This window comes from Delphinapterus leucas, chromosome 18 (genome assembly GCF_059928025.1).
Source record: "Delphinapterus leucas isolate spDelLeu-1000000601 "Yukka" chromosome 18, BTC_Dleu_Yukka2, whole genome shotgun sequence".
Lineage (NCBI taxonomy): Eukaryota > Metazoa > Chordata > Mammalia > Artiodactyla > Monodontidae > Delphinapterus > Delphinapterus leucas.
Window position 1 is genome coordinate 76,418,832 of NC_143146.1, and position 15,492 is coordinate 76,434,323.

General features: G+C 49.0%; 1 protein-coding gene across 2 annotated transcripts in view; it reads right to left on the bottom strand.

The window, feature by feature from the left end:
* Positions 1 to 14,201: 14,201 nt before the first annotated feature.
* The window catches only part of TNFRSF19 (TNF receptor superfamily member 19), an 85,373-nt gene continuing 84,082 nt past the window's right edge, over positions 14,202 to 15,492 (bottom strand). For both annotated transcript variants that reach the window (XM_022574501.3, XM_022574499.3), the window contains exon 10: positions 14,202 to 14,341. In XM_022574501.3, the coding sequence (XP_022430209.1) occupies positions 14,309 to 14,341 (33 nt within the window). In that variant the 3' untranslated portion in view covers positions 14,202 to 14,308. The remainder of the gene's footprint in view (positions 14,342 to 15,492) is intronic.

A 15,492-nucleotide genomic window follows, 5' to 3' on the forward strand; every position in this document is an offset into this window, starting at 1 on the left:
GCCCAGGCGGGCTTGTCAACACCGGGGCCCGGGCCCCTGCGGCTACTGGGCGGGCCTGCTCCCTCTTCTCCGCTCTGGGGGCCCTTCGTTTGGGGGAGAAAACAGCCGCGGCCGAGATGGAATCTCAGCTTGAGCCCCAAAGTCGGGGAAAGGGAGGCCAGGAGAGCCGGGCTGTGCTCAGAGGGGCTTCAGAGGAATGCGAGCCCAAGGCCTTCAAAGGAGCCACAACAAAGGAAAAATCCTTCCTCCCCACCTCGGGCTGGGATCACATCAAGCCCCGCAGCGCACTGGGGAGGGGCAGCAAGAACGCCGAGTTAATAGCTGCCTCGAGGCCCGAACCCAGGCTGCTCCCCGGGGCGGGCGCGCACCCCGCGTGCAGGACACTCGGGAGGCCCAGACGCATCCGGGGGACCTCCGGCGTCCGGAGGCTCGGTCACCATCGCCGAGCTGGCGCCCCCAGTCCGACACGGTGTCCCAGCAGAAGAGGGCGCTGGGTCCCCGCAGGGTGGGCACGGGGCGGGCGATGGGGAAGGGACCCGGACAGCTCAGTGTCCCCAGCGGGCTCTCTCCGCGTGCTCCCCGCCTTCTTCTGCCACAAGAAAAGCAGCCAAACCCCCAAACAACCTTTCTTCCTACCAGCGTTGGAGCGATCTTGCCGAGAAGGCTTGGCCGGCAGCTCCCGGTGCTTGGGGTCCCAGTGCTGGGGTCTGAGCCGGCGGCTGTGGGTCTCTGTGGGGACTCGGGGCCGCTCCCAGGCCGCGTCCCCCGGCCTGAACCTCGGGGAGAAGGCCTGCTGACCCCCGCCCGCTTGGCACTGCTCCTCCGGGGCCGCCGAGGGGCCGGATATCCGGGCTCGCTGATGGATGCTACTGGGTGCAGGTGTGGCTGCAGCCGCCCCTCCTGCCCTCCATCAGCGGCATCAGCTGTGGAGCCGGGGGCTGGGGGCTGGTTACTCCAGACGCAGCTGGCATCGTGCGTGGGCCCCAAGTCCTGAGGCTTCGCAACTCAATTACTAATCATTCCCCTCCTGACTTCCTTATGCTGCACGTGGTTTGATTGATTCTATTGTTTGAATCTTGCAATGCCATACATATACCGATGTTCTTGCACTTAAGTGCACCTTTGGGCCTGCGTGTTCATTTTGAGCATTAAATTATGCCCCATGGGGCTTCCCTGGCGGCGCAGTGGTTGAGAGTCCACCTGCCGAGGCAGGGGACGCGGGTTCGTGCCCCGGTCCGGGAGGATCCCATGTGCCGCGGAGCGGCTGGTCCCGTGAGCCATGGCCGCTGAGCCTGCGCGTCCGGAGCCTGTGCTCCGCAGCGGGAGAGGCCACAACAGTGAGAGGCCCGCGTACCGCAAAAAAATAAAAAAAATTAAAACAAATATGCCCCAGGACAGCCCAGAGGGGCAAGACTGGATGTGCCCATAAGCCAGATAGAGAGCCAGAGAGTGCCTTGAAGCGGGGAGCCAGGCCTCTGGTCCACCCTGGCTTGTTCCGGGTGCTGGGCATCCTGACTACACACTGCCAGCCCTGCTAATCCTCGCCTTTGGAGCGGGTGTAGAAAACCTTGAGGAAGGCGCTTGGCAGCCCTGGGGCTCCCTGAGATGCAGGGCCCAGGGCAGGGTGCCTGCTCTCCTGGATCTAAGGGCATGACTATAGAGATACACACTTGGTCCTGGAAAACGGCCGCTGTGAATTTTCTTTCCCTCATCTTCCATTTTCTTTCTTTCTGAAACTTCTTTTAGATACGTCAGACTTTCTCATCTTATTTTTCATGTGTTCTATCATATGTCCCTTCTATTTCCTCAGATCCAATTTCCAGCCCACTGATTTTCTTTCCAATTGTCTCTTCTGCTTCTTAAACATTTACTGTTTTAAATTTCATCATGTTTTTAATTTTTAGAAGTTCTATTTATTTTCTACATCTGCTTGTTTTCCTCACCCATAATTTTTTTTTTTTTTTTTTGGCCATGCCGTGCAGCATGCGGGATCTTAGTTCCCTGACCAGGGATCGAACCCGTACCCCCTGTAGTGGTAGCACGGAGTCTTAACCACTGGACCGCCAGGGAAGTCCCATAATCTTTTATTTCTTCTTTTATATCTTTAATCGTGTAACAAGATTTATTCCAGACGGTGGCTGGATGGCAGCACGTTCCTGAAGATGTAATCTGGCCCTTGTTGTATCAGCTGGTTCTTGCTCCGGGTGCCTGGTTTCCTCTTCTGAGATACTTTGGTGACAGGGCAGGAGGGCTTTTCTCAGATTGTTCTGTCTGGTCCCTCTTGCCCTAGGTTCTTTCTTCAGAGTCTCTTCTGTCCCTGCAGGTAAACTTCTGTGGCACATTAGCACGGACAGAACCCCCGCGTGGGGTGCAGCCGGTGCTGCCCAAATCCCTGGCTCTCTGGGCTTCCTGGGTAGCTGGTTTTTCTCAGGCCTTCATCCCCTGAGGCGGTATTGGATAGGTTTACCCAACAGGAACTGGTAGAATCCCAGAACAGAACAGAATCCCAGAATCCCAGAACAGAATCCTCACAGAACAGGTGGATCACAGCAAACGCCCTGGGCCACATGCCAACACCAACTTCCTAGCTGCTGTCACCTCTGCAGCCTCTGCCCGTCACCCTTGCTGCTTCCTCCACACTTGCTGGTCTGGCACCTGCAGCCCACCTACAGGGAGTGGCCTTTCATGGCTGAGATCTCCTTCCTGGATGCCAGGTTCTGGGAGATTCCCTGGGAAGCCTGGCCCGCTGCTTCCCAGCTTACTGCCCTCTCACTGTCTGCACATGTGCATGTGTGCACCCAGGCTTGGGGGTGCACATCTCCATGCTGGCCCCGAGCAGTTTGCTTGCAGCGGTGCTGGAAAACCACCCCAGGCTCCAGGATGAAACACCCTGGTCTCCTTGTACCCTCTCCCACCTCTTCCACCCTTCCACACACCTCCTGGAGGGAACGAGGCCACCAAACCACAGTCTGGCCTCAGTCTCCCTCCGCCTCCAAAGAATCCCACGTTACTGTGGGAAGCTCTGAACTGACCCCCTGAACCTCACAAACCCAGATGAACAGGCAGAGGCAACTTGTCGACTGAAAAAGAAAAATGCACAACCTACAAGTTGTGAGTTATGCTTCATTCGGGGAGCTTGCTGAGGACCGTGGCCCAGGAGACAGCCTCTCAGATGCTTTGAGAAGCTTCTCCGAGGGGTCAGGGAGAAACATGTGGTGGAGCATCAAATGATGACCGCTAATCACAAAACACAGACATCGCAAGTTAATGGTTTTCGTGCTTTTCTATGGATGGGAAGATGAGAGAGTCTGGGCTCGTCGAAATTCTTCCTTAGATCTGCATCTTAACTGTCTAGGGCCAGTGTCCTGTTTTTCTCCATCCTGAATCCCCTCAGGATGCACCATCCTGGCTGATGGTTTGATGCAAGCAACATTCCTTTTTTCCTGGAATGGCAGGCAACATTTTTTTGTCCGAGGACTCTTTCCATTTTGCTTGCAGACTCTTTCCACATCTTATTATACTGGTAATACATGTAGAGATAGTAATGTCTTCCACTTATGGAGCACCTATTCTGTGATAGTTTTGCATATTTTCTCTCTGATTCTTACTATATTCTTTCTGGAGAGTTAGAAATCATCACCATTTTGCACAGGAGTAGTTAAAACGAAACTCAAGATGAAATTCTGACACCTGCTACAACGTGGATGACCCTTGAGGACATTATGCCGGGTGAAATAAACCAGCCACAAAGGGATAAATAGTCTATGATTCCATTTATATGAGTCGTCAAATTCATAGGGACGGGAAGAATGCTGGGGGCCAGGGCCTGGAGGGAGGGGCTGGGGAGTGAATGTTTAATGGGGACAGAGCTTCAGTTTGGAGAAAGTTCTGGGGATGGATGGGGGTGACCGCTGCACAAGGCCCCCCGGGGCCTTGATTTAGATACAGACTCTGCTTTAAAAAATATAAAATATACACAAAATAAAACTTACCGTTTTAGCCAACGCAAGCGTGCATCTCAGTGGCACCAAGTACAATGTGCAATGTTGTATGACCATCACCACTGTGTCCACCGAAAACGCTGTCATCTTCTCACATAAACTCTACACCCGGTAAACACTAACTACCCCTTCTTCTCCCCCAGACCCTAGAGACCTCCATTTCACTTTCTGTCTCTGTAAATTTGCCTCTTGTAAGCACACCACAGTAAGTAGCGTCACATGCTGTCCTTTTGTTTGTGACTTATTTCACTCAGCATAATGTGTTCAAGGTTCACCCACGTTGTAGCAGGTGTCAGAATTTCCTTCCTTTTTCCTTTTTAACATCTTTATTGGAGTATAAATGCTTTACAATGGTGTGTCGGTTTCTGCTGTATAACAAAGTGAATCAGCCATACGTATACGTATAGCCCCATTTCTCCTCCCTCTTGCGTCTCCCTCCCACGCTCCCTGTCCCCCTTCCTTTTTAAGGCTGAATAATATTCCATTTTATGGGTAGACCACGTTTTGTTTATCCATTCCACTGCGGATAGATAAACATTTTTGAGAGAGGAATAAAAGGATCAGACGACCTCCCAGGGACCCATGGCTGCTCTGGCGTTCCATTGTCTGCACACTTTTCGTAGGAGCCTGGTGTTTCCACCCCAACAGCATCCAGAAATGGTGGAGGTGTGGGGTACGGATCACAGCCAGGTCCTGCTATTTTCCTGGGGTAACAGTATAAGAAGGATGGGACCCTGGGGCTTGAACTGGAAGCCACCAACGGTATGTGGCAGATATGGAAGGTGAGCTTCGTTGAAGGGGGCAGCGACAGTGCTGTGACATGAGGGGCTGTGCCCTTGTGGTGGCCGCTCTGAGTCTCCATAACCCAGGATTCCAGCTTGAAGAACACAAGGGCCTGAAAGAACCTCTGATTCCTTTATATTACGGAGTAAGAAAAACAATCCAAAGAAGTGATGGGCCCAAGCTCCCTCAGCTGTTGGTGGCTGAACTCAGACTAGAATCTGGTCTCTCTGCTTTTTGTCTTGGTGTTCATTATCATCAAGCCATTGCTGTCCTCCATGGATTCAGAGCCAGGAGACCAAGGATGGAGGGGGGATTCTCTGGGTCCACATCTGTGCATTTGCAGAGTAAGAGGTGAATGGTCCTGTGTTTGGAGCAGGGCTGAGATGGGCCAGGTACCCCCTGCAGGCCTCTCTCACTCCCTGGGGCAGCCTCCTCAGAACTCTGGGCTCTGCAGATCTCCAGGCTGAAGCTGCAGGACCAGACAATCTCTACGGTCCTTCCAGCTCCATCCTGGGGCTGTAGGTGAAGCCAGGAGTCCCACGCCTTCATCCCACACAAATGCGGCCAGAAGCCCGGGTCCCCTCTCCCTGCACCGCAGCGGGGAAAGGGACTCCTCGGCTGCATCGCGTGACCAGGAGATCATGGCTCTGAGAGTTGGAATCCAGGGTTCACATCTCAGCTCTACCACTATTGGCTGAAAACCTTTTTACATGTTTTCTACCACTTTCTACCATTTACTGACTTTAAGGCTGGTTTTTACTGTCTTTGAATCTCCATTTCCTCATCTGTAAGATGAAGATGGTAATCCTGCTCGTAGGACAGATGTGAAGACCAAATGAGATAACAGACGTAAAAGTGCTGAATAAGAGATGAGCTGTTTTCAAATGTCACGTTATTATCAGGAGGTCCCCAAGCACGGAATCTGGCTTTGAGCATATTCATCACCTCCGACAGAAATGTGCAGCGTGTGAGGTCTAGCAGTTAAGTACTGAGATTTTACAAAACAAACAAGCCTTGAATATCCAGATAAATATCATTAACTTCAAAGATGTTCCTTAACTGGGCGATTCATTATTCTGATAATGTTGCTGTTACTTAAGATTTCTTTCAAATGCATCTTTTAGAGCTGTCTCCAAAGCTGGTATTATCTTTGGTAGAGGTAACTCTTTATCCATTGGATTGAATTTTGGTGAAAAAACAATATTTATACCCATGGAGCCATATAGACTTTTGACCATAGGGGCAGATCAAGCGAGATAAGGCACATGTGTTTAAAATGAGGAATACCTTCTACGCCACGAGCTTGTTATCCTGTGTGGCGGACTCTACTGTACAGTTTAATGTAGGATTTTTCTAAAATTCAGGCTCCTGCTCTACACTAACAAATTCTACATTTTGTTTGAAGAGGTGTGGAAATTGACAACTGAATTGGTTTGCTTATGAAAGGGCATGCTGGCATGTTTAGGAGATGCCATTCCCGGGACCCTGAATCCCAGTCAGAGGGCAGCACAGAACTTGTGTTTAGAACGAAGACAGTGTTCCCCCAGAGTGATTTATACGATCATGCAGGTGGGGTTGGCTTTTCGGGACGGGAGAAGTGATGCCTGCAGGGACTCTGCTTTGGGTCTTGGGGAACAAGTTTCTCCTGGACTCCTGAGAATGTCCTCGGGAGCTGTGGAGGACAGCAGAGGTTCTTGCTCCGATTCTGCCTCTGAGTCCCCGGAAGACCTTGGGCTCCTTCTGTGCATCACCCTCTTCACAGGAGGGCCGTGCCCACTGCCTGGGCTGCTGAAGAGGCAGAGTAATTACGAGTTCTCTGTACTGACGCTCTCGGCCAAAGGGAATCACACTCGCCGGCTGTTCTGCACGTTTCACAACAAACGACAACAGTGTTTTCAGGCAAGCGCTCACCTCAAAAAGTGTCATTTTGGCCGTTCCTCCAGAAGAGAACCATAGCTTTCTTTCTCTTATTCTCCCCGAACCAACGTCCAGTCATTGTATCAAAACCAACAGGCCTTTCCCTTCACGGACGAAGCCTCTTTGGCAGGAGGCTATCTGCACGGTACAGAGAGGAGAGAGGAGGGGGGAGACCGGATGGGAATTATGAGAAGGGAGGAAAGGGAGTGGGGGATAAAGGGAGAGGGGCCTGAAGAAAAAGACGAGATGGTCCAGCGGTTTCCAAGCAGCGACCTCTGGGTGGTGTGACTCGGCCTTTAAGAACACCTGGAGACCCTCGAGATTCTACGGTCTGCCCAACAGAGAACCTTTCACTCATATTACGGCTCCACAAGTTCTGGTCACTGGTGTCTATGCAGCTTGGGGATCGACTGATTGATTAATCTTTGGTCCTTGTAGTAGTCAGGTTTTCCCAAAGAAACAGAACTGGTAGGGTGTGTGTGTGTTGGTAGGGGGGGTAGATGAAGAAAGAGGGAGGTTGATCTTAAGGAGGTAAGAGATTGTGGAGCTGACGAGCCTCAAGTCTGCAGGGCAGGCCAGCGGGCTGGAGACGGGCGAAGAGATGATCCGAAGGCGCCTGGAAGCAGAATTCCTTCTTCCTCAGGGAGCTTCAGCCTTTTCTCTTCAGTCCTCGACTGACTGGACGAGGCCCACCCCACTAGATGGAGGGGCATCGGCCTGACTCAAAGTCTGCTGCTTCAAATGTTCATCTCATCTAAAAGCCTCATCTAAAAAAACGCCTTCACAGCAACATCCACACCAGTGTTTGACCAAATACGTGGCCACTGTGGTCCAGCCAAGTTGACACGTAAATTAACCATCACCCTCCCCAACGCAATATCTAACTGGGATCCACTCAGAGAGTGACTGGAATCCACAGCGTTATGGGTGGTAGACTGGTTTATGAGCTGAGAGGAGACATTCTCTCAAGAGGCCTCAGCTGGAACCTGACCTTCCATAACCTCCTCATCAAACTCACCTTCCAGGAAGGGACGTCGGTAAAGGCGCCTTGTCCTAAGTTTGACAGCCAAGCGCAAGAATTACCGTGCAGGTTTATTAGATGTGCGATTCCTCGAGGGAATACAACGTTCACGGTCGGATGGGACTCGGATGCAACCTGAGCTCCCCTCCTGGATGCGTTGTGGGCGCTCTGCGTGGACGGAACCGCGGCCATGGGCGGCCCAGGAGGCGGTCCCCACGTTAGCTGGAACCTGCATGGCTGGGAAACCGGGGACCCAGACCTTAGGCCACGTGGTGAGGGCCACAGAGGGGGACAGCAGCAACGGAAGGAGGAACGCTTCCTCTCTACAAAAGCTCACACGCGAGTCTTCCCTACCCACTTTTGAATGGCGCATGTGAAAAAACACTGAATCCCAGTTTCTCTCCCTAGGCTTTAGGGACATTAGGATTAACACAGTCATTGTGCAGAAAACGGGACCCTCGGGTCACGTGACTGCAGCCGCTCATTTGCTCCGCCCCCCCGTCCCGCAACCCGCATGGGGTTCGCTTCCCTCAGTGAGGGCGCAGGTTCAGGGAGAGTCCTGGGTTCTCTGTGCAGCTCCTCCCTCACCTTCCTGCTTGGGCTGCATCTCTAGCCACCTGACCACTTCTCTCTCTGGGCATTTATTTGGGGTTAAAGTTGCCCAGGCAGATCTCCCTGCAGGGGTGCTGAGTGCCAGGGAGCCGACAGGCTGCACCGCGGGGACCAGGGCGAGCAGTAGCGAGAGCTGGGGGAGCAAGAAAGGCTGCACACAGGCTCCCCGGGCCTCGCCGCCCGCCCCAAACCAGGGGCCAGCCTTCGAGATTTTCTGTGCCAGGCTGCTCGGCCACCCGAGGAGCAAACAGCAAACGTGGCAGCGTTTCTAAGACAAGGGCGAGGGGCTGAGGAAAAATGGCAGCAGATGAAGGCGGCTGGCTCAGATCTAGAAGCGAGTGAACAGACGCCTGTCACCCAGTGGCCGACTCAGGCCAGGCGTCTGAGCAATGCTGCTGTGGGACATATGGCCACCCTGGGGCTGGGAAGTTAGTCCCGTCCCCACCCGAGGCCTCTCGGGGACCGGGGAGCGCGCATCTGACCTTAGCAGGTGCTTCAGCCAAGCCCCAAGCGTGTGCCTCGCGCTCAGCCCCGTCTCCCCTGAGATCGGAACAGGACAAAGGTGAGCCCGATAAGAGAAGAGTCTCAGCCCTGGTATTTCCAAACAGGGGACTGACCGTCCGCCTCTCCGTGCACAGCTGGCCACATGCCCTGCTCCCAGCCAGAGGTCTAACTCACCTAGTTTTGTAACTTCCAAGCTTCTGGAAGACTAGAGATTTCAGGGTTTTCAAGGCACATCACCCATCTGTTTAAAGGCAAGTAAACTCCCTCCAGGGCAGAGTCGACACCCCGGGCACCACACCAGGCCCTTGTCAGGCTGGAGCCTCGGCTTCCCCCAGACCCGGTCCCACCGCTCCCAGAACAAGCTGGGCCTCTCCACGTGCTGCTCGTGGGGACCTCCACCGTGAACAAGGTTCCCCAGCTTCCGCGCTCGTCCCGACTGCCCGCAGATCGTCGCTGCTCCCTCGCGCCTCAGAGGAACCTGCACTCTCCTTACAATCGCACCCCACTTGGTAAATACTTAGAAGGCTTGTCTCCCTCATAGTTAGTGTCTGTTTCAACCTCGGCACTGCATTTATGACCGAGCACATACCCTATACAACTATATACGTATATCAAGATATTGAAGGAAGGAAGGAGGGGCTGACACAGGAAACAGCTTCTTCCCAGAGAAGGCCTCTGAGAGGAGCTAGATTTGTGCTTAGATTTCAGGGGACACAGTTCTTACCTGATTCACCGAGGGGTGATGTGTACGAGGCTGTGGGCACCTGCCTCTCTCACCTGCAATTAAAGGATTGCAGCCTATTCTGCAGACCTTCTATTGACTGTAAACTGTCAAGCCAGGGGAGGAAAATCCCTCTGCAGGGCGCTGCTGGCTACATGCAACCCCAAACAAAACCGAGAGAACACAGCTATTTCTGTCTTAAGGAGGAATAGTTAATGCCATTAGAAACTAAGATAAAAAAAGAAAGAATCCTCTGTCTTCACAGATGAATCATTGAAACCTGCTTCAGAAGACCACCCATGGTTCCGGAGAAAGTATTTTGCTGGTTAACTTTTTATCGTTCAAGTCTCTTGCAAAGGCTAATTTGAAAGCAGCCAGAAATCACTCCACTTCAAATGCCACTGGCGGTTTATGAAAGGACCCGGCCCTGGCCTGCTGAGTCTCTACGGTAGAGACCTTGCAACCTTCCTCTGGCTGAAATGTGACGTAAGCAATATTACTGAGAGCTGACGGCTGATTGGGATAATTACGTCTTTAGAATCATCCACCGGGTCTTTGTGAAATGTCTTCAAAATTCTAGAAGGTTGTGGAAATTCTCAGATTGCCGTTTAGCTTCAATATAACTGAACGATGCATTTAAGCTGTACTTTCCTACCTTCTTGGGTGCCAAACACGTTTTTAAAAAATCAGACAACTTCTCAAGTTAAAATGGGACAAATGGACATATTCAGAATGACAAGTGGACAGCTGCAAACAGACTCATCATAGTTGTAATCATGCAAATGTGTCATCTGTGTGATGACAGAATACTTTGGGCCTCCTGTTAGACCCTCCTAGGATCTGAGCTACTTTCCTCAGAGAGCTGGTGGTCCCCCAAGGCCCCCTCTCCCAAGTCTGCATGGACACTGGGAAAGAGGAGAGAAGCTAATGAATGTCCTTCCCTCATGGAGTCCACAGGGACATTTAACACCAAGCTGAGAGAATACGGTGACACTTCAAATAACCTATTTTGGAAAAAGAACCTGAAAAAGAACAGATACATGTATATGTAGAACTGAATCACTTTGCTGTACGCCTGAGACTAGCATGACATTGTAAATCAACTTACTCTAATATAAAATAAAAATTAAATTAAAAAAAATAAATAGGCCATTTTTTTCCAGGAAGTCTAAATTCCTCTCAAAATCTAGGAACAGCTTACAAAGCTTTACTGAGGGAAGGAAGGGAAGGAAGAGGGGGGCTGAGAAGGGAGAAGGGAAGGAGCTGGGAAGAAACAAGCGCTCTCACGGTGACCAGCGCTGCCCTGTGCGCGTCCCTCACTCCCACAGCCCACCTCTCCCAGGAGAACGCCCCACTAACCTCAAAAGAGAATGAACGGAAAACTTCTCCTTCTTCAGACCTTCCCTCTCGGTGTCACAAAATGAAGGAAAAAAAAAAAAAAAAAGAGGTCATGATAAAACCTTGATACTAAAGCTTCTCAAATAACTCAGTACATTTTTCAGTAGCTTGACCAGCCTGAGAGATGTAACCAGAGGATTCCAAATCTCCCTCCTAGAGTCTGAAATCCAGAGAGGGATACATGGGGAAAGAGGAGATCTTAGTGAGACCCTCCATGGAGAGCAGGAGGGGAACACATACCTGCATCCACACCATCAACCATTTTCTCACCAGACGTGTCGATAAGAATACCAGGTAAAAATTTTATTCACAAATAAAAAAAAGGTCTTACAAAACTAGTTATGTAAGGAAACCAACATTTACAAATGTATCAATTCCAGTATGCAAAACAGTCATGATGGGGTCTAAACTGACGCAAGCTGACTGCCTTAAAGCAATGATGGATAGTTTTTCCTTTTCTATTTTTTTTTACTAGCACAGACAATAGTGCTTAACCTAGGTAACAGCAACATTAACACTTTATCTAAAGTAGAAAAATCTACATTTGAAAAATACATTCCATACACACAAGATTAGAAAACCCCACGCCTTTATGTGCTTGTTCTCCAACCCTGATCTCATCCTTGTCAGTGAGCTTCTGCAGTGCCCGTACTCCCAGCCCTGTTATTAGCTGGGGGCGGTTCCTGGCCTCAGCACCCTAGCAGCTGAGTCTATCTGAGTTCTGCAGGATGTTGACATGAAATGCCAACTGGATTGTCCTCTACAGCATTTACAAAGAGTGCAGACTATAACATCATTGTATGTTTCCGTAGCACATGGTAGTAAACCGTCTTCCTCTGGATAAAAATAACCCAGGATCGGGACTTCCCTGGCGGTCCAGTGGTTTGGACTTCGCCTTACAATTCAGGAGGTGTGGGTTCGATCCCTGGTCAGGGAGCTAAGATCCCACATGCCTTGGGGTCAAAAAAACCCAAAACATAAAACAGAAGCAATATTGTAACAAGTTCAATAAAGACTTTAAAAATGGTCCACAACAAAATAATCCAGGATTTTTCAAATGCAGAATCAAATGAAATCAATTTTTTAACCCTAAGTGTTTCTCTATTGATCAAAAGTGATGTTTCAGGATCTGTGGCCAAAGTCTCATTCCCATCCATCTTAGCTTTCTCCTGCAAGGGTTTTTGCCTTTGAAGTTAAAGAGGGCTCTACACGTGGAAAATATACTCAGGTTACAAAAAGGAGCACAACCCTGGCCTACTTTGATCACCCCTCTGTCACCACAAAAGTGATCAGATTACAAACTACGAACGGCACACATGTGATTAGAGTGAAACTTGCATTTTCGTGGACCTCTTGTGATCAGGTCCTAAATACTTTACATATATTTCCTAAGGGCAAGTCTCAGAAGAGTTGGTGAGTACCAGAGCTTAGGAACCATTGGTTTAGGCTAAAAAAGGAAGAGAAAAAAGAAAGTCAATCAACTATGACTGGACACCAGGTAGACAGGAAAGGCTGTGCCTTACCATGAGACCCTCTAATTTCCCATTTCAGTCAAAGGAACGGAGGTCACATGCACGACATACCGTGAGCTCATGTCCGCACAGGGATCCTGAGGGGCAGATGGAGGGACAGTCCCAGCACGAGGAAAAGGCCTCGTGAGAGCTCACTACTGCAAGAGAGCAATGCACGGGGCAATAAGAGGGAAGATAAAAATGTCCTTGGAAAAGGCAGATTTCTAATGCTCACTTTAAACTCTTTTTTTTTTTTTTTTGGCTGCATCATGCAGCTTGCGGGATCTTAATTCCCTGACCAGGGATTGAACCCAGGACCTCGGCAGTGAAAGTGCTGAATCCTAACCACTGGACTGCCCAGGAATACCCTCTAATGCTCACTTTAAATGTCAGGTAGAAGACTGATTTGGAAACAAAATATCTCAGCATTCTCTAACACAGGGATGTTCAAAGGTCTATTTCTTTTTTAAGTGCACATGGGACAGAGCTAATAGTAATCACTTAAAAGACAACAGCCAGAGCTGATCACGTACGTTCAAGCAGGAAAAAAATAAATTCTGCTCAAATAATTCCTCTCCAGGGCGCAGAGATGAGCCAACGAGCCATGCCCTGGTTCATGACTGAGCTGGGTTATTTCTGTCTCAGCTCTAGAGCTAATTCTAGTAGGTAAATACCAAGGTGGTAGGGGATGGATCGCCTTCATAGAAGCACCAGACTCTTAAATCCAGCGCTGTTGGGCTACGGTGGGAATTACTGTGAAGAAGCAGTTTAGGAGATCGGTGGGAGCCCTATACGGCAGTTATAATCCACTCACCTAAACGCTGCCTACAAGCTGTGCTTTTCCTTCTGATCCTAATATGCAGAGTCTCCTAAGACTACTCACCTGGTGGCATGCTTCAGTAGCAGGGAAACCTGATATGTTGTCATTTCTAAAGCCTTTAGTATAAAATACGATGCAAATAAAAGATCGTTATAAAACCGATTCTCTATAAAAGAGAAATTCTGCATCTTTTAAGCTCAGTCCCAGGGACACAAGTAACAAATGCTTCCACATCAATGGATTTTCACATAAATCTGCTAATCTAGGATGCGCACGCTAAGGGGTTTTTAACTCAGAGGGATGGGCAGTCCTTTCCCAAGCACATGTCCTAACTCAGGCCCCTCTTGTTAACTAATTCAGCCGCTGTTCGCAAGACCGTGGCTGAGGCGAGAAGCCTCAATTCTGCAAGATTTGGTCTCTTCTGATTCCCAGTTAGGGCAGTTAACATCATCTAATGAACCCAAGACTCAGGCAGGCCATGTGAAGTCAATTCTAACCTCCTGTGCTAATTATTTAGAAGATGAAAAAATGATCTTCAGGAAATAAAAACACTCCCTTTTGAACCCATGCTACCTAAAAACTAAGGTAACTCATCTGACGCTGACTTTTAGTAGGATATATGAAATTATTTCTGGAAAGAAAATGTAAATGAAAATGTATACTCTGGGTCTTCAGTCTTGGCAAACCACCTCCACCATGAAAAGAAGCATGAATGCATTTCTGTTTCTCGTTATACCCCTAAGCTCGGTGGCTGCAAACTTGGCCCGTCAGTCTCTGAAGTCAGCCTGTAGCGTAGAAGCTTCTTGTGTAGGAAAGATGCAAAGTCTCAGAAGTGCTTGGAGTGTATTCCTTGAGGTCTCAGCTTACAGCTGGTCTGGCTCAGAAGCAACTGGTTGAAAGGCTTAAAATGCCATCAGTGTGGTTCAGATTTACTTTCTTCCCCCAGAAGCCATGCGAGGTCCAGACGGTGCTGAGTCCATAAGCGGAGGAGTGGCTGCCCTTTGGGCTCCATACGACACTTCATTGCAGAAAGAAGCAAGTCCTTTCGGCCTCCTGAAACGGTGACAGAGGGACAGCTTTGAACACAGCACCTGACAAATTAAAGCCCTAAACTGTGACTGTAAACATTTACAGTGCTTAGCTTTTACTAATTGTGCACATGAATTTTATAATATATGGACAAGAAGTTCCTGTAAGGGTGTCCCAATATCAGGTACCCATGTACTCTGAGAATAAAAACAAAGATTTCCTAACAACCCACAGTCACTCCATATGTGCAGACCTTAAAAGATGAAAATGTGCCCCAAACAAACTGTATCAATGAACAATTCTTTTGCTGATTTTCAACCTCAGTCAAACATTTAACGCTTGTTTCTGTGTTGCACTCCTTTAAAGCAACTGTAGGTAAAGATTTTAGGATGCTTTAGTCTATTCTTTAAAAGAACAAAGATGGTTAATAATTAATGCTATTCTTAGTCTTTGAATTTAAAACTTCTGTGAAGTCTTGGAGAAAGTTTAGAAAGAGTCTGGGAATGAGACTTCTCTTATAATGACTTCCCTGGAATATTCACACATACGTCACAGGGCAAACGTCCTCGGGAGAGAGCAGCCTTTAGATCTGTCCCTTATCACAAAAGCACAGTGATCTCACTTTGGGAGGGGGTGAGGCTTGGGTCACCTGCATGTTATTGTACGTGAGTGAAACCTTCATTCACGCCGTAACCCTTCATTAACTTACCACTAATTTGGCATTAGTGACATTATCAGACACATTTACAGAAAAAGTTTTTTTCAAAGGTCTAAGGAGATTATCTAGAAATAGAAACTTCTGAGGTTCTCTCAATAATAAGATAGCTTTATCATATATGTTGATCAACTGATATGATAATAACAACCATATTAATGCTACCAGGGAGGAAAATTATACTTAACTGGCCAATAAGGAAAAAATAGAGATGCTGATAGACTGAGAAACTAGAACCCAGGCCATCTCATATCTTTTCTACCATTCCTTCCATTATTTCATGTTGACATTTAAAATGTTGGTTAAGAAACACCACCAAAGAAAGCTTTTCCTGTTATTAAACAGGCTGGCTTCATTCTCCCAAATACCTTAGCAAGTGCTGTCTCAGTATCTTAGACCTGGTTCCCTTCTGGGGAGGTGTGTTCAGGGAACATTTGATTAAAATGGAATCACACAGACT